We start from the raw sequence: 26195 nt of genomic DNA, 5'->3' as shown, positions 1-26195 counted from the left end.
GAGAAACACTGACACGTTTCACCAGCACTTTCATCCTCTCTGTCCTAGATCTGTTACTACAGCTTTCCTGCGCTTATTCCCACTAAACATTATTACACATGTAGTCTGACACACTTTGATTCAACAAGTTTTCATCTCTATTTTGTTTACACAAAGAGCAAACAGGAAATCAATCAGCACAGGCAGCTTCTTCTGCCCACGCTAACACAGTGTATAGACCAAATTAATGTAAATCAAGGAAATTAATGGAATTCCAGCAGGAGCAGTGCAAAAGGAAGGATCAGCTGATATTAGCAAATAGCTAAAGAGTCTGGTAACAAGATGGCCTTGTGAGTCAATCCAGAAGTTGAAGGGAAAAAGGAAGATGAGAGGATGAGAATGAGAAAAAGAAGAAAAAGCCTTTTTTTCCTCTCCAGTAGTAGCAATGATGTATTTTTGTAGGCTAACCTGGAAGTTAGCATATCATAGGTTAATTTATATCATCAACAGTAAAGATGGCACGATACCAGTTTTTCATGTCCAATATCGATACCACAAAATGTAGTATCTGTCGATACCGATTCCAATCCGATACCTTTTTCTAGTCTTTTTAACAAATGTTAAAGTGTTAAATAATATATTTGTATGGATTCCTACACACTAGCGTGGCCCTCCATGTTAGGCTAAACATGATATTTTAAATGATATTTGACTCAAGGATTGTTTTTTTGAACGTTTCAGGGGACCAGTTGCCTAGATTTAAACTCCTGGAAATGAGTATGACCTGGATGAAAGAGACATCCACAGACCATTTACATGACAGTTTAAGCCAATAAATAAGAGTGGACAATTAAAGTTCCCGACATTTTGCACAGTATCGGTCAGACACCGATGTAACGCTGAATACCGGATCGGTACATCCCTAATCAACAGTACAAATACCTTGATTTGGTTCAGACCCCTTTAGCCACTTGTTACCAACCTTTTTCAGACGGGTAAAAACAGTCGTCAGTGGGGTATTACTAGTGGATTTCTCTTTAGGCTTTAGTCAAAAAGTCAAAATATAAAGCAATATACACTAGCTTGCTTAGCAATTAGCACCTCCTGTTCTGTTTTGGTACTCTGTTTTTGTATTCGTTCTGAGTGGTATTTGTTGAAGTTTAATCTGATATAATGACTATTTTGTGTGCTCACAACAAACAACTGAACTTTTTTTGCACCACTAATAGAGGCAGAGTAGATGCATGAGAGAGTTGGGGGAACAAATCAAAATCACTGCTAAGCACCAGGACTAAGGGGTCGCCCGAGGACTAAGATTCCTGACTCAAATTTCACCTCACCACCCCTGGGGAGGCCTTTGTCTTTGTCCAGCTGAATTTCCATGTCTAAGCCTCTAATATCACCATGGATAAAATGCCTCCCAGAATGATGAGTTAAATTACCAAGGAGCACAGTGAAGATTTCAATTCCCCCACCAAACCCCCCATGTTCGTTAATCCCCTTCAAACAGGGCTTTAGTTTAGATGTCTGTTAAAGACATTTTACCCCATATCTAAAATCCTGCACAAATCACATTAAAATGGTCTGTGTGCTTGGGCTAAACTTGGTAAACCGACCTGAAGAGTATAGTTTCTGGATGACTGGGATGTTCAACGGTCAGGAATTTATGTAGCCAGAGACGGAGTCATGAGTGTCGATCAATCAGAATTCCATTGCTGTGTGAGTACATGAAGTGGCAGCTGACATGAATAGCATGTTCAGAGAATGTATGAACTGTCCTTGATCTGTTTGGTATGGACTTGATGGAAGATAGAGCCAGTTACAGAGAGAGTGATACAGACACATTTTGTGCTATTCTATTGGCATAGTTCTATGCTATTTACCAAATGCTAACAGTTTTCTACGTAAAGACTTACAGACCTCCCAAATGGTTGAGTAATGCTTTTAAGAGAGTTCTCCGTACTAAAACAGACAATAATAATTGATATAATAGGTCTAAATTAATGAAATATGTTGTGAATATGAGTAAGCTGTCATAACCTGGCCATTTCAGTTGCATTCAACAGAAACTGCTTTGTAGTTGTAGACAAATAATGACATATTGGTAGTGATAGACAGATAAATGGACTGACTGACTGACTGACTGATGAACACACATATTGAAAGGCTGACTTATTGATTGATTGATTGATCGACTGGCTCACAGAGCGATAGTTTTCAAAAGTGTTCAGGAACAGCTAACTTTAGCAGAGCAGGTTGGGGTTAATTTCACAGGAGCTGAAGAGGAATGTAAAGAGGACATTATTTCAGCTCTTAAAAAAATAATCAATAAGAGCTTTGAATGGTTCACATAATGAAACAACTTTAATCCAGAGATTTTTTGCCAGCATTGAATCAGATCCAGTATGTGCTACAGAATCCGCTGGTCCTTGCACTTTGTCACTAACGCTGTCCTTGTTAGAATAATTTACACAAGGTGACAGAAATCACCTCTTCCCTGCAGCAGTGAACAGCAGTTTTTTTTTTGTAACTCAGACCGAGTGTGTGAACGTTGTTAATCTGTACTGAGATGAGATATGACAGGATTTGAAATGCTCAGTCACAGATTATGAACGGATTAGCATGCGCTACACGTGCAGTATTATAGCAAAAATTAGGATGTGCAAGGCTGCAACTGAAACACTGATCGTTCTCAGACTGCTCATTTGAGTATGTGTGTGTATGCTGCAAGGCTGTTAATTAGATGCTATAAACATGACCGATTGCTCACATGCACGTGCATTAACACATGCTATCATTTCGTGCATTCGCTCTGCAGACACCTGTGTGGGTAATGTAGATGGGAGCGGCTTCTAAATATTTTAACAGTGCGCTCCTCTGCCCGCCGCTGCGTTGCGTGCGTAGACTGCAGAATGACCAGCCACTTGTTTTCATGCAGTGCAAAACATATCATGAATGTTGCATGAAGCACAGACACAAAGCACTTTACACAGCTGGGATTCTATTACAGAAGAAGAAACAGAATGAATTAATGTGTTAACTAAAGCTGACCGTTCAGGTCGATGATCAGAGCTCTGTCAGACTGCAGTTCCCATCATGCTTTTGCTTTCTATTCAGGCAGGGTGATATAGCATACAGCTAGAGAAAAAATAAGTAAATTGCCCACTAACAAAGATCATTTTCATGAATGAAATAATTGAAATGAAATGAAATCTCTCCTATCTCTCTGAGAAATATGATCTCTCCTGAGATCTCATATCAGTCAGCAAGATTTCTACTCCCAGGTGTATTTTATACAGGTAAGAAGCTGACATTGGGAGCCCTCTCGGCTGAAAACTGAAAAAATGATCAGTGTCTCCAGCTCCCTCAGTCTTTACTTGTAAGTACTGTCTGTCAATTAAAGCGGAAACGGCATAAACATAATCAATAAGTGTGAAGCGCCGCTCATACACACAAACACGGCAGTATCTTTTGAGCCCAGAGGGACAGCACCGGCGCAACACTGCCAAGATAACTTCATCCGATTTATGGCTTTATTCTGCAGCAGGGGGGGCACACACTCTGTAGCAGAGAACACAATGCTCCATAACACTGGCTGCACATCATCCACTTAGTGTGTGTGTGAGATGTAGAGCTTTTGTGTATGTAACCGGGAGTAAAAGTTTTGACACCAAACCTACACACACACACACACAGAAGGACACACACTTTCTACAAGCCTGTTTAAATTCATAATCATAAACCAAACATAAGCTTCCTATTGACTCCCGAGCAGCAGGCTCACCTCAGAAATCCTATTCATTTGTTTGTTCTATGCACACACACACACACACACAATGAAAAAGGGGATTGGCGGCCTTGAGCTCAGCTCCTCAAACCCAGATTGAGAACATTAGCGTGTGGTGAGAAAGAGCCGGCAGCTACCGGCGTGGATTGATAGAATTTCATGAGCTTGCAACCCCCCCCCCCTCCATCATTGTAATCCCGGGCAGCCTCACTTGTAGATTACCTATTCATCCTGCCTGCAGCCTAGTACACGATCCAGATGGGGTGGGGTGGGGGCAGAGAGGAAGGGAGATGAGGAGGAGGCTGCAGGGCTGCATGCAGCAGCAGGATGCTATGGGGGCATTTACAGTAATAAATCATTTGTATTATTTATTAAAAGCATAATGCATCTTACACTGTAAAAAACAAAGAAAAGTAGTAGACCAAATAAAAAAAACAAATGCAATTCTTTGACTTTTGACTACACTAACTTAAAACAGTGCACAGAGACACAGAGACTAAAGAGAATAAAGTGATAATTAATTATCACTATTTTTCTTAGCTTAGATTCAGTTGTGGTGGGTGGGGAAAAAAACAAATCAATAAAAAAATAAATAAAAACAATATGAAGAAAGGCTCCATAGAAAACAGTATGACTACAGAGGTACAAGCCTGCAGCCGTGCGACGTCGGCCTGTGCTTTGAAATCGTGCAGAAAAGCAGCATCACACTGCTCTGTTTGACGCGCTGTTTACACATCTGCTCATGCAGACACATCTGTATTAATTGCCAAGCCCAAAAACCCTTTAAATCTACTGTACTGAATGACGGACTAATTAAGGTTACAAGAACTTACATTTGATAAAACAAACGCCAGAAATTTAACCCTTCCTGCACCCATCTGTGACAGCAGGGAAAGGTACAGCCAATCACATGGCCATAGTATGTGTTTTTATTGTAGGACCACAGACCTTGATATTAACCCAATCAGAATCAGAATATCAAGGGCTTTGGGTGGGACCAACGACAGGAGGATAGCTATTGGTAGGATGCTAGAGAATAATGGAATTTAACCCTTCCTGCACCCAATGAGAATCTGTATTTTCTTTTTTTGGAGGGGATCAAATGATTGGTGGGGATGATTTAGTAATTGCTGGACATCGGTGGGGACACGTCACTTTTGTCCATGCTAAAACTACCCCAACACACACACACACACACACACATCGGGAGAGCACCAGCAACGCCCAGTGTTTTATACCTCTCTGTGACTCCATCCATCTATCTGAGCAAGGAAAGTGGGAAGAGTGAGTGCGAGCAGATGGCAGAGGGAAGCACAGCCAACGCAGCAAAAAAAACTCTACCTTTTTTCCCCGTCACCTAGCCAGTGGGCATTAATCACACTATGCCTTGCACCGAGTTGTGCTGCGACCAATCAGGCCGTGCATGCATGCGAGCATAGCTGCACACTGTTAACACACACTGTAACACACTGTTAACACGCTGCAGGGTGCTAAAAGTGGCAGACGCTGCAGGGGAGCCAGATGGGACATTTAGGGAATTACTGAAAGCTAGTTTAAAAGAGTTTACTAATGAATGTGTGTGTGTGTGTGTGTGTGTGTTAGGAAAACATTTGACACACTTGACAACCAGCCAGCTTCATGAACTTTGTTAACATCTGTTAGTATTTGGCTCACGAACACAAACAAGTACGATCTGAATGCTGCGCACGCACACGGAAAAAGTATCATTAACACCAGACATGTTTACCACACATGAACATGTATTTTCTAAAAAATGATCAATTAGCTCATAATAATGAGACAAACAGTAAAAATGCCAACTTCAATGCCCCATTCAACTTTAACCAATCTTTCCATATAATTTAGGCTGAAATATTTGTGGATAGCAGCTGCACTCAAACGCAACATCTGTCTGTAAAAAAGTTAAAGCGAGAAGTTAAAGCTTTTCTTAGAGGTTCTTATCACTATTTTAATTAACACTAAATTAATCTTTCTATAGAAAAACTGACTTTAAACTCCATAACCATAAACTTAAAGTCAAAATCCTGACTTCGATTTAAAATTTTGTAAGAAAAAAAATCTCATAATTCACACTTTAAACTCAAACTTCTTTGAGTCAGAGAGTCTGACTTTGAAATCCATATTTCAATTAAAAAAAAACTTTTGAAAATAAAAAAAACTCAATTCAATTAAAAAGTTTTAATTTCTAATTAATAAAAACTTATTTCCAAGAGGGAAAAAAGTTCGACTTTAAATTCTGAAAAAAAAAACAGTTTTTTTTTGTAGTTGTGCTCCTCACACTGTATATCATTAGCATCCTGTATAGGATCTGCGGCCTGTCCCTGCAGGGCGGGGTGAAGCCTGGGATCTGGTCAAGTCTAATCATTGTGTCGCTGACTACCCTTGCATGCCCAGCAATAATCTGATTTCATCCCAAATAAGGGCATATTCTGACTAAGCCGCTGCCATGTAAACTCTGTCTTCTAATTAGCATAGCATGAATAAGATCATATTCGGAGTAAATGCCTTAATCGAATTAAGACATGTGCATGAGGATGCCGGTCTTAGTCACATTATTACAGCATGCAAACATTAATCACACTGTAGTATTTTCACGTCATTTTACGGCAGTAGCAACTTTGGTTTCTTGAATGACCCTCACGATATATGGCAATTATCTCTCCAATCTGCATCTGTAAACAAAACAACATCACTACTCCAGGACAAACTCCAGGAGACAGCAATCAATATGGAGTTGAAAACGTTGCTAGATATAAAATTCACCTTAAGTTATTAAAAAAAATAAAAAATCCAAAAAAACAGCTGGGTCCTAAATTTATCAATTAATCAGTCAATGTTAACATGCTGCAGCATGCATATGCCAAATAATATAACTGCTTGTGCATCACGCTTTACTTATATATACAATATATATATATAATATTGTATCAGTGTGCATGTGAATATTATAGCATCATAGCATATTCAAATCTCACAGTCAAAAGTACAAATTAAAATGTGTGTGGGTGTATATATATAAAAATAATTCCTGTAGCTGCAGTGCATGTAAAGGCTTTATTCAGATTATTGCCTTAACCAGAATAAGGACCTTAATCAGATTATGTTGTGCATGTAAACGAAGTCACGATACTTGCAACACTGTCACGACCACAAACTGTTTAAGCTGACCTTTTCACACTGGGGAGATGCATTGGTGGCATTCTGGCTATTATCCACAATACTTCAGCAAACTGATTCTTCAACATTTTAGTCAAAATAGGAAACAAACTAATCATTTATCTCTAACCCAGCTTCTCATCTGTCCTTATAAGAGCTCCAGCTGTCATATTTTCTGATTTCCAACCTTAACACTTTGAAGGTCAGCAACCCACACACAGATGACTTTTTTTTTTCTACTGCAAACACAGACAAAGCAGCTCTTGCATAAACCCTGCGGCGAAGCAGCCAGTTGGTGGAATTAGTACATTTCCTTTCCCAGTAATGTTACATCAGGGATCAGGACACACATGCTCCGGCTGTCGCACTGCCTGCTTCAGCCTGATGACACACGGCTGTGACAGCATCTGTTAATAACACACCTAAGGTGCTGCTGACTCTTCATCATTCACACACACACACACTGTTATTGAGCGCCAGGATGATTATGAACAACATCTGTGTATAAATGTGTGTGTCATCCTCATCCTTGTTGACTAAGCAGTGCTTGATCAGCAGAATGTTATTGAATAGTCAGCCTGCAGCTACGAGCACGTTTTTGCAGGTCCTGGGAGTTTTTTTTATACAATATGAAAACCCTGTCTTGTCACATATTTGTACACCCACACCAATGCAATGTGAGGTGCTCATCTGCCATCAGAAGCAACACCAAAGATAATGTGCAGGAATAGGGCTCAAACACAAGATAGGGTACAAAAGTTTTAATGTAAAAACAGATTTCAAAATAAAAGGACCAAAAAAACAAAAAAGCAGAAAATTGTAACAAAAAAAGCCCAGCCTTTCTACAATATGATCTTCTGCCTGATAAGGAACGAATAAATTCCAAATGGCCACTGAAGTATGTCAGGCTACTGTGGACTGATAGAAAAGTGCTTCAAGGAAAGGTTGGGGGATAACATCTCAGAAGCCAGGACCTGGATCTGTTTCTGTTTCTGGCTTCTTCTGCATTGACGCTTGATAAGGAGACCGATTTGAATAATTGCAGAAAAAGTCAACATGTCCCATCACATCCTTTCTACCCTGGATAGTTTTTTTAATGTTTGTCAGTCACCACAAAAGCAGCACATAGCTCAGTACAGCAGAGACATGTGTCATGATGGTAATTAACTCTGAAACTGCTGGTCAGGGAGTCGTCATCACCGACAACTATCATCTTAGAAGGGTGAAAATTTAGAGCAAATTTCAGGGACATCCGGCCAGTATTTAAATCTGACCTTAACAGGGACAGGGGGGAAGGGAGAGGAAGACCTTTGAACTTGTGTGTAGACAACAACAAGCACACTACCTGCAAGGATCTTTAGTGAACAGGTCCTACAAGGCTGTGTGCACGCCTGAGATGTCAGGAAGGTGGCGTACTCCACGAACAAGAAATTTCTCCCCTCACAAAAAAGTGTTCTGATCTTCATACTTAACATCCTGCTGCTGGATGGCAGAAGGAGGCTGCATGGTATGCTCAAATGCAATTTGTCCTGCGGCACTGGCTTTTCCTGTGAACGGTGTTTGGGTAAATATGTCAGGCTGGATTTGGCTCGTCTGCGGGCTCACGGAAGCAGACAAGCCCCAGGACTCATTCCCAGCGCTCACCAGACTAAATGCCTCAAGACCTATCATGTATTCTTTCATACAGCGTGTCATTAAAAAAAAAAAAAAAAAAAAAAAAAAAAAATCTTTTACTGAGGTGAGGATCGCTGTGGAGTAATATTTTATGAGGGTATTAAAGGTAGATCATTAAGATTATTAATCTACCCAAAGCTCTGATGGGACATGATAAACTGTTAGGCCGCTATACAATCTGATCTGCCCATTATTTGTAATCAGAGTAATAATAATAAGTGCTTCATGATATAAGAAATCACAAACTAGAATGAGTCAATGAGTAGTTAGATACAATGGAATAAAACTCATTAAAATAAAAACTGGATTGTATAGGGTTAAACAAACAGAACAGGATTTGTTAAGTAGAATAAAAACTGGTTAATAAGATACAAAAACAATAACGGTGCATTCAGGGACCTTTATAAAGTTGAAATTCTGTAGATCATGATGAAAGGTGACATTATCTAATTCTTTGATTGTGACAAATCCCCTGCAGCCACAAAAAAATATACAAATATTCACAAAGCAGCATGTGGATTCTATTATAATCTCGTCAGAGACACATATTATTACACATATTATTACTATACTGACATCACGCATTCAAAAGATATTTTTTCAGCTGGAAAAACGCTTCAGATGAGGCATATCATTTATTATTAATTTTTTTCTGTGCTGTTAAAAGACAAAAATAAACACCAAGATCCATCCATCCCCTGCTCATATCCAGGGGAATTATTGTTAAATGGGCGCTTGAGGTTCGTGTGAACAACAAGGACAAGGTCTTTTTATATGTTTACTCAGCTCCTGGGCTCTGAGAAGTGTTAGAACGCTGGGTAACTTGTTAGAGGATGCTCGGAAGCAGAAAGTCAGACAGAAAAAGTTTTAGGACAACACAGCCTGCCAAGGTTAAAGGCAGCCGGGCCGTACAGACAACGGAACCACTGCACCGCGAGCTGAAAACACACAGGCACACCCACAGCAGAGTAAAAAGGGGTCCTGCTCTGGAAAAAAAAAACACAAGAGGGTTAAAACAGGACAGACTTACAGACAAATGTTTCTGTACGGGAAACAGTGTTTCCTGTGACCTCTCTTGACCTCACTTCCTGACAAGGCTCCTAAAAAGCATATCCACACACAGGTAGCTACAGCCATATGCCACAAATGCGCAACAAGATGCCATTGCTTCTCCCTGACTAGAGGCTTGAACTTCTCAACAGCAAATTCCTCATTAGATTTCAGCTAAATCTACCCTGAGTGGGCTAAACTGGCCAAGAGAGCTTACATGGTCCCTTCTCCAGTGTGCATGCAGAGAGAGAGGGGTGTGTCTGCAGAACTGCATCAAAACAGCGCATATTGGCGCATATAATACGCATTGCAAGTTGCAGACACCGCACGCGTTTGATTGTAATTCAGCTGCTGTAGCCTACAATTCACTGCAGGAAAAATGCATTATAAACTGCCTGAAACATGTCAAGCCATCTTTTTCAGTTAATCTATTTTTATTGCACACACAGGATATTTAAAAATGCATATATCGAACAGATTTTTTTAAAATTTCAAGCTGGCGTTGAAAACTGACCTGAGCCAGTCATGTTAAGAGTGCAGCGTTCAGTAATATAGAAGTTACACATGGCACTATTTGATCAGCCTATAGCCTGCTTTTCATTAAAAGATTCTAATTCATAACCTTTGATATCATTCTTATATATCCTGCATATCATTGAACATTTTAAGCTGCATAAATTCTGATAATAAAAACATTTGTCCGGTAAACTGAAAACCTGCCAGTCACGTTTTCCAGTGCCAAGTTTTTCTAATGGAAACAATAAATTAAAATTATAAATGTAAGCTCAGACAGCGGCAGCAAACTGTTGCTCTGGCTCAGTCCTCTAAAGACTGAAAGAAGTCGTGCTCTTCTAAGGAAACAGGTCACACATGTGACTATAGCTATCTCTCTCTCTCTCTCTTACTCTCGCTCTCTCTCTCGCTTGCTTCTCTGCGCTGTCATGTAAGGACGTCATGTTCATGTGCGAGAGGTCCTGGGTTCGAAACCAGGATGAGCCATCTGACATGTTGGTGTAGAGCAGGGGTCTCAAAGTAGCGGGCCATTTGCGGCCTGCGAGCCGATATTTTGTGGCCCCCCACTTGACATCAAAGTTTAGTGTTAGTGCGGCCCGCACATTTTTCTCACACGCACTTATTTACTGAGGCTTGTCCTGTACATTTTATTTTTATCATTAATTGCCCCGTCAGTATTTCTCTGATATTTAGTTAGATTTTTTTTTTTTGAGGAGTGGCAGCATCCGTTCTGCTCGGCGTGTCGTTTCTGTCTCTGCATGCTCGCGCATTTCTCCGCTGTAGAGGAGTTCCGCCCCCCGCATTGAAAACTGCCAAGCGACGCGCTGTCTGTTGGACAGTTCTCAGCAGCCTAGCCATGCTGGTATGTTGACGGTGTGTGTTTTCAGGTGCGGCGTGATCTCAATGCGCATGTAGCAGTGCTCCGTCAGAATATAGTCCCAGAATGGATCAAACTAGGAGACTGCCGCGTGTTAATCAGCATTTCCATTTGTGCTCGCTGTGAATACGCAGGTCACATGAAGTACTTGGAGTTTCTTTCTTTCTTTTTAATCAGGATGCTAGTTGAATGGAACAAATGTTCTCGGTAGCTGCCCTCACTGTAAACAAGCTGCGCACACGCCTGACTCCTGGACATGTGTCTGTGTGAGGAGCCAGTGAGCAACTTCTTTTCATGTTAAAGCAGCTGGACATATTTTATTTAATTTCTATTCACAATAGATTTTGTTATACTAGCCTACATAAATGTCATTGTCTGTACTGTATTCCCAATGGTACAGCAAATCACTCATTAAGGAATATGACATGCAGTTTATTTAGTAAACAATGTTTAGATTTTAGTCTTAGTGAAACTGAGGGAAATTCAGGCCCAGAAAAATCACCTCTTATCAATTCGATCGATAAGGTCATTCAACTAACGATTATTGAATTAATCAATAATTTGCATCCCTATTATGACATGTTATTAATAAAGATTGAGACGATTGGACCAGTTGTACTTTTTTGGAATATTTGAAACCCTTTTTTTAATGCGGCCTTAATGCGACAACAGAGAATCCATTATCCTATGGTGACAGTGCTAACCACTGCAACTCAAGATTTTCAGACTTCCAAAACTCACAAGCTTCTGTTACTTAGCCTCCATTCTACACTCTTATCATAGGCATTCCTCCATTCTACACTCTTATCATAGGCAATATTTTAAACAGCTTTTCAAATGACCCAATTCTGGACATGATACTAACATTTATGGTCTCAGAAAAAACACACCAGCCAAGCTCGCTCCTCATTCCAGAAGAGCTGAGCACCCAGATGCACCCGATGAACAGTGATTGCAGTTTTTCTCAATGAGAAACAATGAAAGACAAAACCTGTCAATCACTGTGTGCATTACGGGAGGGATGTTAAAAGCTTGACTTACATTTCCATCTCAGCGGACATCTTTGACGCACTGGTACATCCCTGCATAGTATCAGTATGGACCTAACTCTGGTCTTATGGGAGGATAATCCCCAGCTGGAGATGCACACTCATCCAGACACTTATTACAAGGTGACAAAACAGTTTCTTCATCATTCAGTGTGTCTGGGCTGAACTAACAGACAGGGCTCTGAAGGCCTTTCCTCTCCTCCTTGTGTAGATGTGCAGCATTTTTAGGGCCCGAGCACCGAGCGGTGCAAGAGCCCTATTGAAACCCTAGGGATTATTATTTTTTTTTCATTTTTATTTCCCCCTCAATGATCGCATTTTTGAAGGCCCCAAAACTCTTTTAAGATAAGATAAGATAAGATAAAATTTTATTCATCCCGAAGGAAATTCTTGTGCCAGAGGTATCAAGTTACATTAAATGCAGTTAAGTGCAGAGTATAAGAGTATAAGTGTCACTATAATCCAAAATAAGAGTACAGTACGCAGTATGAGCACAATATATGATACATGGATACAAATATGGAGATGTAAGGTGCTAAGTAAACATAAATATAGACAAGTGGAGGGAATGACAGTGATGCCTGACATGATCATCTAGCTCCTCTCCCTACAGAAAGGGGAGGAGTTATACAGTCTGATGGCCACTGGCAGGAAGGACCTCCTGTGGCGTTCTGTGCTGCTCCTCGGTAGTCTCAGTCTACCACTGAATGTGCTCCTGTAGGACAGCAGTGTGTCATGCAGGGGGTGAGACGTGTTGTTACGAATACTGAGGAGTTTCCTCAGTATCCTCCTCTCTGTCACCTCCACCACAGACTCCAGCTCCACTCCCAGTACCGAGCCAGCCTTCCTGATGAGCTTGTTGAGTCTGTTGGTGTCGGCCGTCTTCATCCTGCTGCCCCAGCACACTACAGCGTAGAAGATGACGCTGGAGACCACCGAGTGGTAAAACATCTGCAGCATGGTCTGGCAGACGTTAAAGGACCTGAGTCTCCTCAGTAGATACAGGCGACTCTGTCCCTTCCTGTATATTGCCTCTGCATTTGTGGACCAGTCCAGTTTGTGGTCAATGTGGACACCCAGGTATTTGTAGCTGTCCACAATGTCCAAGTTGGTACCCTTGATGCTGACCGGGTTTGGGAGTGTCTGGTGCTTCCTGAAGTCCACCACCAGCTCTCTTGTCTTTGTGACATTCAGCTGCAGGTGGTTCTGTCCGCACCACTCCACAAAACTGTCCACCACACTCATATACTCCGCCTCCCGACCTCTGCTGGTACAGCCCACAATGGCAGAGTCATCCGAGAACTTCTGCAGGTGGCAGGACTGTGAGCAGTGTCTGAAGTACGATGTATAGAGCGTGAACAGGAATGGAGACAGTACTTTGAAACGCACATAGGAAAATGGCTCTAACGCGTAGCCCCTCTGGCCAGTTTAACACAGGAACATGAAAATTGGCACACATATGTATCACCCCAAGACGCACAAAAAATTCTCTTGACCTCCCCCTCCAAACCCAACAGGAAGTCCACCATTTTGAATTTTGTGGTTATTTTTGGCGATTTGTGACCCTCCTACAAAACTTTTCACGCCTTGCATACTTCATCCGATTGAGCTGAAATTCACTGTGTCCACTCAGGACACCATAGGGAATAGACGCATTCCAAAACTCTTTCAAAAGTGTAACAGTGTGGCAGGGGCGTAGCCTCAAAGTTGACCATTCGCCATTACTACTATTTTCTGCAGTACCACCAACATACTTCATGTAACGTGGACAAAATCTTACAGTACTGCTATGGACCCGAGTCTGAACAGATATATATGTAAATTTGATGACACGGTCATAGCGCCACCTACTGGTAGCAAAAACTTTGTCTTGTAAACATGTGTTTGTTGTACTCTGTAAATGAGAAGAGAGGAGAGCATAGGAGGCGAGAGCAGAGAGGAGACTGCGATGGCCCCAAGGATCGCAAGGTGTATGAGGGCCTGCAATGCGACTATATTACAATTATAATTTTTCAGGTTTCTATTGGCTTCATCTTATCTGTTTACTCAGTGTGTGTGTTTGTGTGTGTGTTTTTTTTTCCTCCCTTGTGACCTCCTTACTGGGGTCGCTCACACACACACACACACACACACACACACAGAACATGTGTAAGGATGATACATTTAAAAAAAAAAAAGGAAGCATGACAGCCAGACATGGGAAACAATAAGAGGATCCCAGGAGAGGTTGTTCAAAGTAATCTCTCTATCATTACTGATTGAGGCTGCTTCAGCTGGGATTATTCTCTCCTCTTTTCTCAGGGTCTATGTACTGTATTAACTGTCACAAAGACTAATCAGCAACACCGAGGTCAAATCATCTGAGCTTTGATCAGAAAGGATGTACCTTACACAGAGTGTAGACTAAGACCTCGGTACGCCATTTTGCAGGAGGAGGAGGACCAACAACACTGACGCCCCCCATTAACCAACAACACCTGTGTGTGTGCATGAGAGAATGACGGGTGTAATTAAGCTGCGCAGATCACGAGTTAAACTTTATCCATTTGTAATCAGTCGCCAACAGCTGGATGCAGTGTAACAATGACCCGGAGAACCCCGGCTCCGTATGCCTGGTTTACAGGACCCGAAGCGCCGCAGCAGGAGCAGCAGACAGTTGGCACGGATACACCTTTTTCCTGCCAGCAAAAAAAAAAACCCACACTGCCTCTCAGCTCCTGAGGAGAGCTGGTGTGTTAATATTTGTTTATACATAAAACAAATAAAAATTAAAGCTGCAAGCAGCATTGCGGGCCATCGCACACCTTGCAATCTGCGGGGCCATCGCTATCCCCTCTCCTATGCTCTCCTCTCATTTTCAAAGACGTACAACAAAAACATGTTTACATGTAACAGAAATTTCATGCTGCCAGTAGGTGGCGCTGTGATGGTATCATCCTATTAGCATATATATCTGTTCAGACTCGGATCCATAGCAGTAGTGTAAGATTTTTTCCACATTGCATGAAGTATGTTGGTGGTACTGCAGAAAATAGAGCGAATGGTCAACTTTGAAGCCACTTCCCCGCCACACCGTAAAGCTTTTGAAAGAGTTTTGGAATGCGTCTATTCCCTATGGTGTCCTGAGTGGACACAGTGAATTTCAGCTCAATTGGATGAAGTATGCGAGGCATGAAAAGTTTTGTAGCAGGGTCACAAATAGGCAATAAAATGGCCACAAAAGTCAAAATGGCAGACTTCCTGTTGGGTTTGGAGGGGGAGTCCAAGAGACTTTTTTGTGCATCTTGGGGTGATACATATGTTTGCCAATTTTAATGCTGCTGTGTCAAACTGGCCAGAGGGGCTACACGTTAGGGCAAAAAATACAGCAAGTTCCTTTGTAATGGTGAATGGTCAACTTTGAGGCCATGCCCTGCCATACCGTAAAACTTTTGAAAGAGTTTCGGAATGCGTATATTCCCTATAGTGTCCTGAGTGGACACAGTGATTTTGTATTCAGTCATTATAGAGCCATTTTCCCATGTGTGTTTCAAAAGTCAGTAAATTTCCAATTTTTCAGGCAAATGAATTTCTCTACCAAGTTTGGTGAGTTTTGGGGTATGTTAAGGCCTCCAAAAATGATGCGATCGGGGGGGGGGGGGCGGGGGGGGGATAATTCCTAGGGTTTCAATAGGGCTGTCGCAAGTTTCGTGCTCGGACCCTAATAATAATCCCTTGGGTTTCAATAGGGCTCTCACACCGTTTGGTGCTCTGGCCCTAATAATAACCCATAGGGTTTCAATAGGGCTCTAAAAATAAACTGGTGTACATGTTAGCAAATCCATTTAAAGGTAGGGTGGGAGATTTCATTCTGATGCACTTTTTGGTAAATTAGTGTAACTTCTCTTTACAATCCGATAGCAACCAATTAGTTCGGCAGTTTCGCTTTAAAACGAAGAATATTAATCATCTGTGGAAGCTATAAAACGCTAAAAACCTCAGCCAATCCTGCGAGGCGACTCTGCGCGTATAGTTGGCTGGTTGTCACTCTCTTCCTGCTCTGTGCGCATCAGAGAGGTACGTGCATGATGGCTGAAGTCACAGACTCCTGGTCGGCGTGGCTTCGGGGTGAGCTCCGAGAGAACGGGGCGTGTGTTTACTTTCAAAATCTGGCTGACTCTCACTGAGTTTTCAAAATCTCCTACCCTACCTTTAAAAAAAATACTACTAATAAATAAATTTTGTTGAATGTTATTATAACTCTTAATTCTATGCAAACTTAAAATGATGCCTAATTATGGGCATTGCCACTTTAAGTGACAATCGGTTGCTGTATCAGCACGAGTTTCCTGCATCCGTGATTCATGATTGGTCTTTAAAATGTAAAACATTTAAAAATAAATACATATTTTTATAAATAGATACATATTTTTAAACACAATAACACATCTAGCCGCATCTATTGTTTTTTTTTTCTCCCTACTTTCTCACACCAACGGCAAGACAAAACCTCTTACAGGACCTGCTGTGTGCAGACAAAACATACTCATGTGGGAAATTTCTCATGCACACTCTCTCAGTCCTGACCTTCTGCACCATGTGAGAGTCTGTGAGACAGAGAGGTTGGGATGTCCCTGTGTTATTGTTCCACCTGGAATTGTACTGTCACCGTGTAGTAAATGGCTGTGGGAAGATGACGTGTGCGAGTGGAAAAAACAAAACAAAACAAAAAGAACCAAGGTTTTAGAGGTGATAAAGAGAAAACCAAAGAAAAAGAAGCTGTGGATGTGTTGCTTTACAAGCAAAACTATGCGGGCACTATATATATATATGTCACAATTTATATATATATACAAACTATTTCTATAGTGCATATATGCATATGTGTGTGTATGTATGTACATACACACACATATTTATATGTATACATATATACACACATATATGTATACACATATACACTGCTGATATATATATATATATATATATTCAGTTCTATTCAGTATTCGGTATCTATTCTGCTAGTTATTTTAGCAAGAAAAGAATGATTTTCGAGATCAGCAAGCAAATTATTGCTGCTTCGTCACCACGTTCCTACATGATGATATAGTAGCTCTGGAAGTTTTTGATCTTTATGCAGTGATGAGTGTTGCTGCATGCTGCACTATCAGCAGCTCAACACACTGTCATTCATAGAGCCAGGTGAAGTTAAAAAACTCCCTCAGGTTAACACTCAGCTGCGATGAGGTTGAATAGCGTCATCTGTTGGTTAAATATGTTACTGCACCAACATTTTATTTATTTATTTATTTATCTATTTTTAAATCAGGAAGACTCGAGAGATAAGATAATTATTCATCTAAACTAAACACTTGAATAGAGTGTCCTATCAACTGCTTGCCCACATATTCTGTTTTATTAAGATTGGCTACAACAAGGCTACTGATGTGGTTTCTGCTACATTTGACATAGGAATGGCAGGATACCAGTTTTTCATGTCCAATATCGATTTGTATGGATTCCTACACACTAGTGTGGCCCTCCAAGTTAGGCTAAACATTTACATGATATTTTACATATTTGACTCAAGAATTGTGTTTTGAACGTTTAAGGGGACCAGTTGCAGGGCTCTAGAGTGCGACCTAATTTCTTAATGGTGCAACCAAAAAATATCAGAGGTCACACAGATGCGACCAGCTGTTAGAGGGAAACACATTCTCCACAACTCTCTCCCTGTGGTTCAACAACAGACACACATCAGGCCCATATGTGGTCTAAACCAATCAGAGACAGTGAAGGGTGGGACTCCCGTGTGTGTATGTTTGAAATTGTGTCTGCTGCAGTCAGACTGAGACCGCAGGAAATCCAGAAAAAAGAAGACGACTATGTGCAGAGCTGATGCTTTGTGCTAAAGCTTGTTCCATACTCTACGAGAACAGAGAGATCTGTTTGTGTTCCTGAGGTGACGAGAACAAGAACAAAGTTCTTTCGGCCCACACTTTTTATACTTCACAAGAAACGTGTGTGTACGGCCCTCTCACTGCGCACACACCCAGACAGAACAGCAGAATCCGCAGTTTACGAGGGATTATTGCTACTATGCGTGTTTTGCCGTTTACCTGAATGACGTATGATAACGAGCCTGTAATGTTCAGGGAGGTGGCGTGACATGCTTGTAGCATTATAATAGAGTGAACAAAAGGTCTGACGAACAGTAATATTTGACCTGTGTGGTTTCATCCATGAAGGCTGATTAACTCTGACTGACAGCAGTCAGCTAGTATTAAGGAGTTATACTATTTAAAAAGTATTGTAATTATCCTGCTATAGTGGACCATTGTCTGCCAATATGATGTCTGCACAAAAGTGTTCCTCCTGTAACAGAAAGAATGAAAAGTCTGTCGAGCTGGAGCTCAGCTTTACAAAGAGAGGAGAGATGAGAAGAGAATACTGTAGCTACACTAGAAACGTGTTGAAGAAAACAAAATATATATCTCAATCACAACTATTAAATAAATAAAGGTGTATAATTTCAATAATTTTTAATTCACATTGGCAGGAGCGAAAATAAAGAGAGAAAGCAAACAGGGAAATGAAGAATGCTGTATAAACTTTGAATCTTCATTTCTCTTCCCAAGGCAGACTTGTTGGCTAGTTTGTTTTTATGATGATATAGAGATTTATTTCTGGACCTCAGTATTTCTAAAACTTTGGCTACAGCCTTGCGAGGCCCATCAGGTAAACAGTAGATATAGCTATAGATAGGGGTGGGCGATATGGCAAAAATTTTATATCACGATTCTTTAATGATAAAATCACGATCTCGATTTTATCACGATTTGTTTTTACATTGACACTAATTTGCATGTTTCTGTGTAAATGACGTCAGGTAGCCTTAACTTCTCAAAAACTCAGTAGATTTTAAAGGCAAACAACAACTCTGATAACGTGCACTCAGTATTCGCTTTTAATAAACATGAAATTTTAAATAACAATTACAGAACAACACATAAAGTTTTATTTCAAATAGGTTAAAACGAAGACTAATGTAATTCTCTAAAGTATTATTCAACAGTCATTTAAACAGACTGAAGTGAGCCTCCTAAGGTTAAACAATAAATACAGTATTGGGACTTAAGTAACTCTTAAAGTTCAATGTGATTTAGAACACATGATCAAACTTTAATAGGAATCATATCTAAGGACAAACGGAGCTGCTGCTGTCACCTCTGTCCGCCTTTTACTAGAGTCTTTATATTGAGCTTCTTCAGCAAATGCCTGCGTTATTGTTTTGGTGACGTCATTAGCTGTTGCCTCTGTCTGCATCTGATGTACATGCGGCCCTCCCACTACACACACACACACACACACACGTAGAAGAGCTGCTGACGGCACAACAGCAGCAAACCTGAATATAACGAGCTGGTAATGTTCAGAGAGGTGGGCGTGTACGCGCTCGTAGCATTATAATACATTCGTATACATGTGGCCCTTCCACTGCGACACACGTCGCGCGCACACACACAGGCTTAGAAGACACGCCGCTGCTGCCGGCAGAAACAGTACCGAACATAAAGGTGGAGTTAGTTTTTAGGGACCAGATGCTTCGTTTTCTTTTCGTTTTCAGCCGTAGCTTCCTAACAGGGAGGCTGTCACTGGTTGTGTTCGTGTTCACATTAAGCGCACTGAGAGTTGGAAGAGTGAAAAAACTCATGTGTCTGCGCGAACATAGAACTGCAATTAATAGAACGTGCTCTATGGACGATAAAATGATCTCTCCGTTCTGGTAGATCGCCGATACGTTCAAATCCTTCACGATCATTTATCGTCAAATCGCACAGCCCTAGCTATAGATGGGGGAAAAGCAATCAAAAATATCTGGGCCACCAAAAAAATTAGCACAACAACAACAACAACATACAGCAACTGGTACAGAGTTGGCATGCCCTTTTTTAGCAAGTAGGAAGAATAGTAAAGGTTAAAACATGTATAATGTATAATGACTGAATGAATGACAGTATGTGGTTTCTTGCCGAAACTTACTACAGCAATGTTATTTTGTGCATCCATTTTCACACTTCAGCATATGACGCTAATTAGCCTGTACACAAACAGCTGACAGGTCTGACAGTAAATAAAGCTGCCGTATGAACGACTAGCAGAAACACAGACAGAGGTACGTCTAGACAAAGTAAATCATAGAGTTCAAGCACTTAAGAGGCAAAAGGAAAGCTTGCTGATCCGGGAACAATTTGATCAAACTCAGTTTGAAGCCTTCAGTCTCTCTGCAGAGACTCTTGTCTCTGTGTCTTTCTCCATGGCTGAGCAGCAACACACAGCGCAATCAATCCAGCTGGCCCGGCTTCCTCTCCTCAATCCAACAGGCAAAGTTTGCTTCTAAAAAAGATTTAAAAAAAAGTTTCTCATGGACCATCAATAAATGACCTTTAGGGAATAAATGCTTCATTACTTTTGAAGAAAACTGTGTGTCTCCCTGGCTGACAGTGAAGGAGCAGTGAGGTTTTAATCCCAGAAAAGTGTTCTCAGATAAAATGCTAGCAGCTAGCATTAATCAGCAAGATCACTTGAGATAACAGACACTCTTAATTACCAACAGTCAAGTGTGAAATACTCGTTAATACTACTAGTAAAGCCTCTGACCGCAAGCAAGGAACTGCATACTGATCCACAAGTAGAATTAATTCAAGGTGCGTTTTCAATTTTACACCCAGTTGTTGATCAGAAAAATTGTGAAAAATTGGTAGCAACTGCTGGTTGTTTTGACCTAATCAAGCCAGTTTAGGAAGTGTAGCATCACAGCCTGGATTCACTCAGCGGCTTGGTTCCCTGTGGGCATCAGCGCCCTACATGCTCTCTCATCTGCAGGCCTCTGATCAACCGACTAGAATAAAGGGAAAATCATTTTCACAGAGCAGCAGGTCAAAGGGGGTTTTGCCCACTCCATGTCCGGGCAGAATATTAAATATCCTGCAGCCCAGCTTCACCATGAACTTTGTGGCACTCTCCACCTTCCAACGAATCATTCATTCAGCCTTAATTTGAAGTCAGATTGATTTCTTGACTTTGCGAACACCCTTTTTTTAGAAATTACTGTAGAATAAAACCTCTCCTATCTCCATTAGTTTCACAGTTATGGTCCTGATCAATAATTGTTTAATGGTGGAACTCGCAGATCTGGGATCACTACCAAGAAATTAATCAACTTTTTTTTTTTTGGTCAGTCAGTTTGGCAAAATTTGTTGGTAATGCACATTTTTCAGATATCCTCCTGTCAGACAAACAGGCTTAAAACAATGTCTCTGTTTGGTTTTCTTTTAATATACAAGAAAACAATGTTTCTGTTTATCAAAACAATATTTTAGAAAACAAGTGCATAGGTAACAGAGAGACCCTTTAGTTCAATCAATTTATCCAACAGTTCCACCAACATAGCTAATTAGCACTGTCAGCTATACAATTTAAAAACCAGATTACAAGGGCCCCAACCAGTAGGAATACCAGAACCAGTAGGTCAACAACACCACAAATGTAAAAAAAAAAAAAAAATGTTCAATCAACATTTCTGTTGGACAACGACAAAAAAAAACCCTTCAGAAACACTAGATTTTAAGGGTGTTTTCACACTTGGTCCCTCTCAGCCCCCTAAACGAACTCATTTTTCAAGATCCAAAACATGCCAGCGGCAGGTCGTGGCAATAAACAATAATATATATATATATATATATTATAAATTAATATTGTATATATATATATATATATAATTATTGTTTATTGCCACGACCTGCCGCTGCCATATATATATACACTCAACAAAAATATAAACGCAACACTTTTGTTTTTGCTCCCATGTTTCATGAGATGGACTTGAAGATCTAAACTTCATTCCAGATACACAATATTACCATTCCTCAAACATTGTTCACAAATCTGTCTAAATGTGTGATAGTGAGCACTTCTGCTTTGCTGAGATAATCCATCCCACCTCACAGGTGTGCCACATCAAGATGCTGATCTGACATCATGATTAGTGCACAGGTGTACCTCAAACTGCCCACAATAAAAGGCCACCCTGAAATGTGCATTTTGTTTCTGCTTTATTGGCGGTCTGGGGACTCAGAACCAGTCAGTATCTGGTGTGACCACCATTTACCTCATGCAGTGCAACACATCTTCTTCGCATAGAGTTTATCAGATTGTCTATTGTGGCCTGTGGAATGTTGGTCCACTCCTCTTCAATGGCTGTGCGAAGTTGCTGGATATTAGTGGGAACTGGTGCACGCTGTCGTATACGCCGGTCAAGCACATCCCAAACATGTTCAATGGGTGACATGTCTGGTGAGTATGCTGGCCATGCAAGAACTGGGACATTTTCAGCTTCCAAGAATTGTGTACAGATCCTTGCAACATGGGGCAGTGCATTATCTTGCTGAAACATGAGGTGATGTTCATGGATGTATGGCACAACAATGGGCCTCAGGATCTCATCACGGTATCTCTGTGCATTCAAAATGCCATCAATAAAATGCACCTGTGTTCTTCGTCCATAACAGATGCCTGCCCATACCATGACCCCACCACCACCATGGGCCACTCGATCCACAACATTGACATCAGCAAAGCGCTCACCCACACGACGCCACACACGCTGTCTGCCATCTGCCCTGAACAATGTAAACTGAGATTCATCCGTGAAGAGAACACCTCTCCAACGTGCTAGACGCCATCGAATGTGAGCATTTGCCCACTCAAGTCTGTTACGGCGACGATCTGGAGTCAGGTTAAGACCCCGATGAGGACGACGAGCATGCAGTTGAGCTTCCCTGAGACGGTTTCTGACAGTTTGTGCAGAAATTGTTTGGTTATGCAAACCAATTGTTTCAGCAGCTGTCTGAGTGGCTGGTCTCAGACGATCTCGGAGGTGAACCTGCTGGATGTGGAGGTCCTGGGCTGGTGTGGTTACTCGTGGTCTGCGGTTGTGAGGCCGGTTGGATGTACTGCCATATTCTCTGAAACGCCTTTGGAGACGGCTTATGGTGGAGAAATGAACATTCAATGCACGAGCAACAGATCTGGTTGACATTCCTGCTGTCAGCATGCCAATTGCACGCTCCCTCAATGCTTGTGGCATCTGTGGCATTTTGCTGTGAGACAAAACTGCACATTTCAGGGTGGCCTTTTATTGTGGGCAGTTTAAGGTACACCTGTGCACTAATCATGATGTCAGATCAGCATTTTGATGTGGCACACCTGTGAGGTGGGATGGATTATCTCAGCAAAGCAGAAGTGCTCACTATCACACATTTAGACAGATTTGTGAACAATGTTTGAGAGGAATGGTAATATTGTGTATCTGGAATGAAGTTTAGATCTTCAAGTCCATCTCATGAAACATGGGAGCAAAAACAAAAGTGTTGCGTTTATATTTTTGTTGAGTGTATAAAATTATTATTATAATTATTATACATTAATACTTAGAAATTATATACATGATAAACAATTTCATAAACACACTAAGAGTCAATCTAAACCTCTGAATCATCTGATGTTTTGTTCATCACTTTCACTGGCATTATTTTCAATTAGACAGTGCTTACACAGTAAAGTATGGAAACAGCCTGTCAGTGAAAGTGTGTGTGAATGTGTGTATGTGTGTGTCAAAGTCGTAGTCAGAACCAGAGAATGACAAAAATCCTTTCCCCCAGTGCAGATGCACTCGAAACCTCCGAAACCTCTTCACCATGAGGTCGCAGTCTGGATCCAACAGAGAGCATGCCCTGTATTTACCATTGTAGAACCGTATTCTCCAAAGTCCAGATGTGACATCATCCTTCCCAAGACGGATCCTGCAAGCGCTCCCAGCTCCCAGTATTCATTGTCTCCAACCCCAACCTCCCAGCAGTGAGTCCCAGAGTCGCGTCCCCGAGAGCCTAGGACAGACCTTGAGTGCTGAATCCTCTCCGGGTTCTCTGCCGTGGAAGCTGCCGTGTCTGTCCCCATCTAACTATGCAAAAATCCTCAGAGAGAACTAGTTCTTCATTGGCGGTGTTTGGGTCCAGAACCACAGGAGTGTAGGAGATAATGCTCCTCATCTTGTCCCAGATGTGGAAAGCCAGGTTGCCAAGGTGTTTGGCAACATCAATGAGACATCCCGATGCCAGCCGTGGGTCTTCCACGCAGGGCTGCTGGTGCTGGACTTTTTCCACTGTACTCTTGTAGTTTTGTAGGAATGAGAGAGTCTGGAAATGTCAGCTCCTCTTCTCTCTGACTGCTTCTGACATGGCTGCTATCTCTCTCCTCAGTGCCTCCATGTTCTCCTTCATCACCTGGATCTTCTGCTTCTCCTCCTTCCTCACAGCCCTGATCCTAACATCCTCTTCTTCTTCTAGAAACTGGTGAAGCTTTTTAAACTGCTGCTTGATGTGGTTCTCCGCCTGCTTGTCGTGCTAAGCTGTGCCTGCACGACAGTAGGACGGGATTCTTGTAGATGTCGTGGCAGACGGGACAGGAGAGGTCGTTTTCAAGGAAAAACACAACGAAGCCATGAGCAAAACAAGCACACAGCAGACACAGGTAGCACAGCGAGTCAGCAGTGTGTGCTCTCATCTGGTCCTCTGGAACAGTTTCTGAAAGTTAGTTTCACTTTGAGCTTTTTTTTTAAAAAAAATAAAAAAACTCTCATTCAGCGTTTGACACTGGCTTGGCGGAATTCCAAATGTTCCAGAAGTTATCCCTGTAGCTGTCTCTCAGTGTGAGTTTTTTTCTCTCTCTTGAGTCTTTCTTACACTGTGTGTTTCTCTTCCCATGGTGAGAAAGCACAACAAGAGTTTCCTGGTCTGTCAGGGTGAGTCAGAGACTGGGTGGAGCTTTGTAATGTGACTGGCAGAATGCAGAATGTGAAAGCAGTCACTGTAATCAGCTGTTATTTATTTATTTTGAGGCGTAATTTTCCCTTTATGTTTTATTTAGGCAGCTTTGGGTGTACAGTACAAAACTGAATAAAGGCTCTGTTTTTATTAAGGTACCGACGCAAAATTAGAACAACACCTGATATTCTGCACCTTAAGAGTTCATGGCCTCGGGATGAAGAAGAAAAACTGGAATGTCATATTTTTGGTGGCAGAGCACAGCATTAGAAATGGTGATAGATAAAAAAATATACTCATATTTTAAAAGTAAATTAGTTATGTTACAATTGTTGATGTTGTAAAATTTCAGTTCCCACCACAGCCTCTAGTATCATGCATCTTTACAGCCAAAATATGGCAGTGACAGCTTTTGGCTAGGAAGGGCAGATGGGCACCAGAAACTCATTGTTTTCAGCCAAGAAGTTATCTGCTAAATAGTCAATAAAGAGTTAAACATGCCTAGAATATTCCCATGCAATGTAAACACACACACTGTTTCTGTTCTTGCTCAACACTGGTCCAGTTTCCTCGTCTGACTCTACCAAACAACAGCATTTACAACCCTTCCGTCAGAGAATCCTATGAAAGGAATGCCAGGCATGCGTTTGAACACAATCGTGACCTGTCTGAGGGCAAAGGTCACAGGCTGAGAATCTATCTACTTTAGTCTCTCAGTGCAGTAAGTGAGTGCAGCATGATGAGCATATGTGTGTTTAAACTGCACAGGAAACTATTCATGAGAGCCCCACCTAGCCAACAACAACCCACTTAGGAACTCTTTGTCCCATAAAAACACATTGCACTCATGATTGCAGATCTAGTTATATCTGTGGAAACACACACAGCTGTCATTTGTCAGGGTTAAGATGGAAACACCTGCAAAGTGTGTAGTGATATGTCTGCTTTTTTCACCCTCTCTCATTCTGCTCATTAGTTCTCCTCATTTCCTTTCATCTCTATCAAACGATCTGTTCACAGGAAGCCTGCTCAGGCTGCTGACGTAGATATACATCCAAACAACCACACCCTCAGTGAGTTTTCCCTTCAAGGATTACACACATGTACTGTATATTTATATTCTGCAGCAATATCTCATCCTAATGAAACCACTCAAATTCGGTTCGGTGTTAGCTGCTAGCTGGAAGCATTAGCAATAAATACTAATGAATATTGTAATAGTTCAC

The 26195-nt window shown here is 41.3% G+C and overlaps 1 protein-coding gene across 17 annotated transcripts in view; it reads right to left on the bottom strand.

The window, feature by feature from the left end:
- The window catches only part of LOC114445680 (pleckstrin homology domain-containing family A member 5-like), a 210827-nt gene that overhangs the window by 165173 nt on the left and 19459 nt on the right, over positions 1–26195 (bottom strand). The window contains exon 4 of one of the 17 annotated variants that reach the window (XM_028420914.1): positions 19941–20482. The exons of the other annotated variants lie outside the window; for them this stretch is intronic. Within the exon in view, the coding sequence (XP_028276715.1) occupies positions 20458–20482 (25 nt within the window). The 3' untranslated portion in view covers positions 19941–20457. Of the gene's footprint in view, positions 1–19940; positions 20483–26195 lie in introns of those variants that run through there. 17 annotated transcript variants of the gene reach the window in all.

The sequence above is a fragment of the Parambassis ranga genome, chromosome 2 (genome assembly GCF_900634625.1).
Source record: "Parambassis ranga chromosome 2, fParRan2.1, whole genome shotgun sequence".
In the NCBI taxonomy this organism is placed as follows: domain Eukaryota; kingdom Metazoa; phylum Chordata; class Actinopteri; family Ambassidae; genus Parambassis; species Parambassis ranga.
Note: the sequence above shows the minus strand (reverse complement) of the source record. Positions and strands in the feature narration are given on the sequence as shown.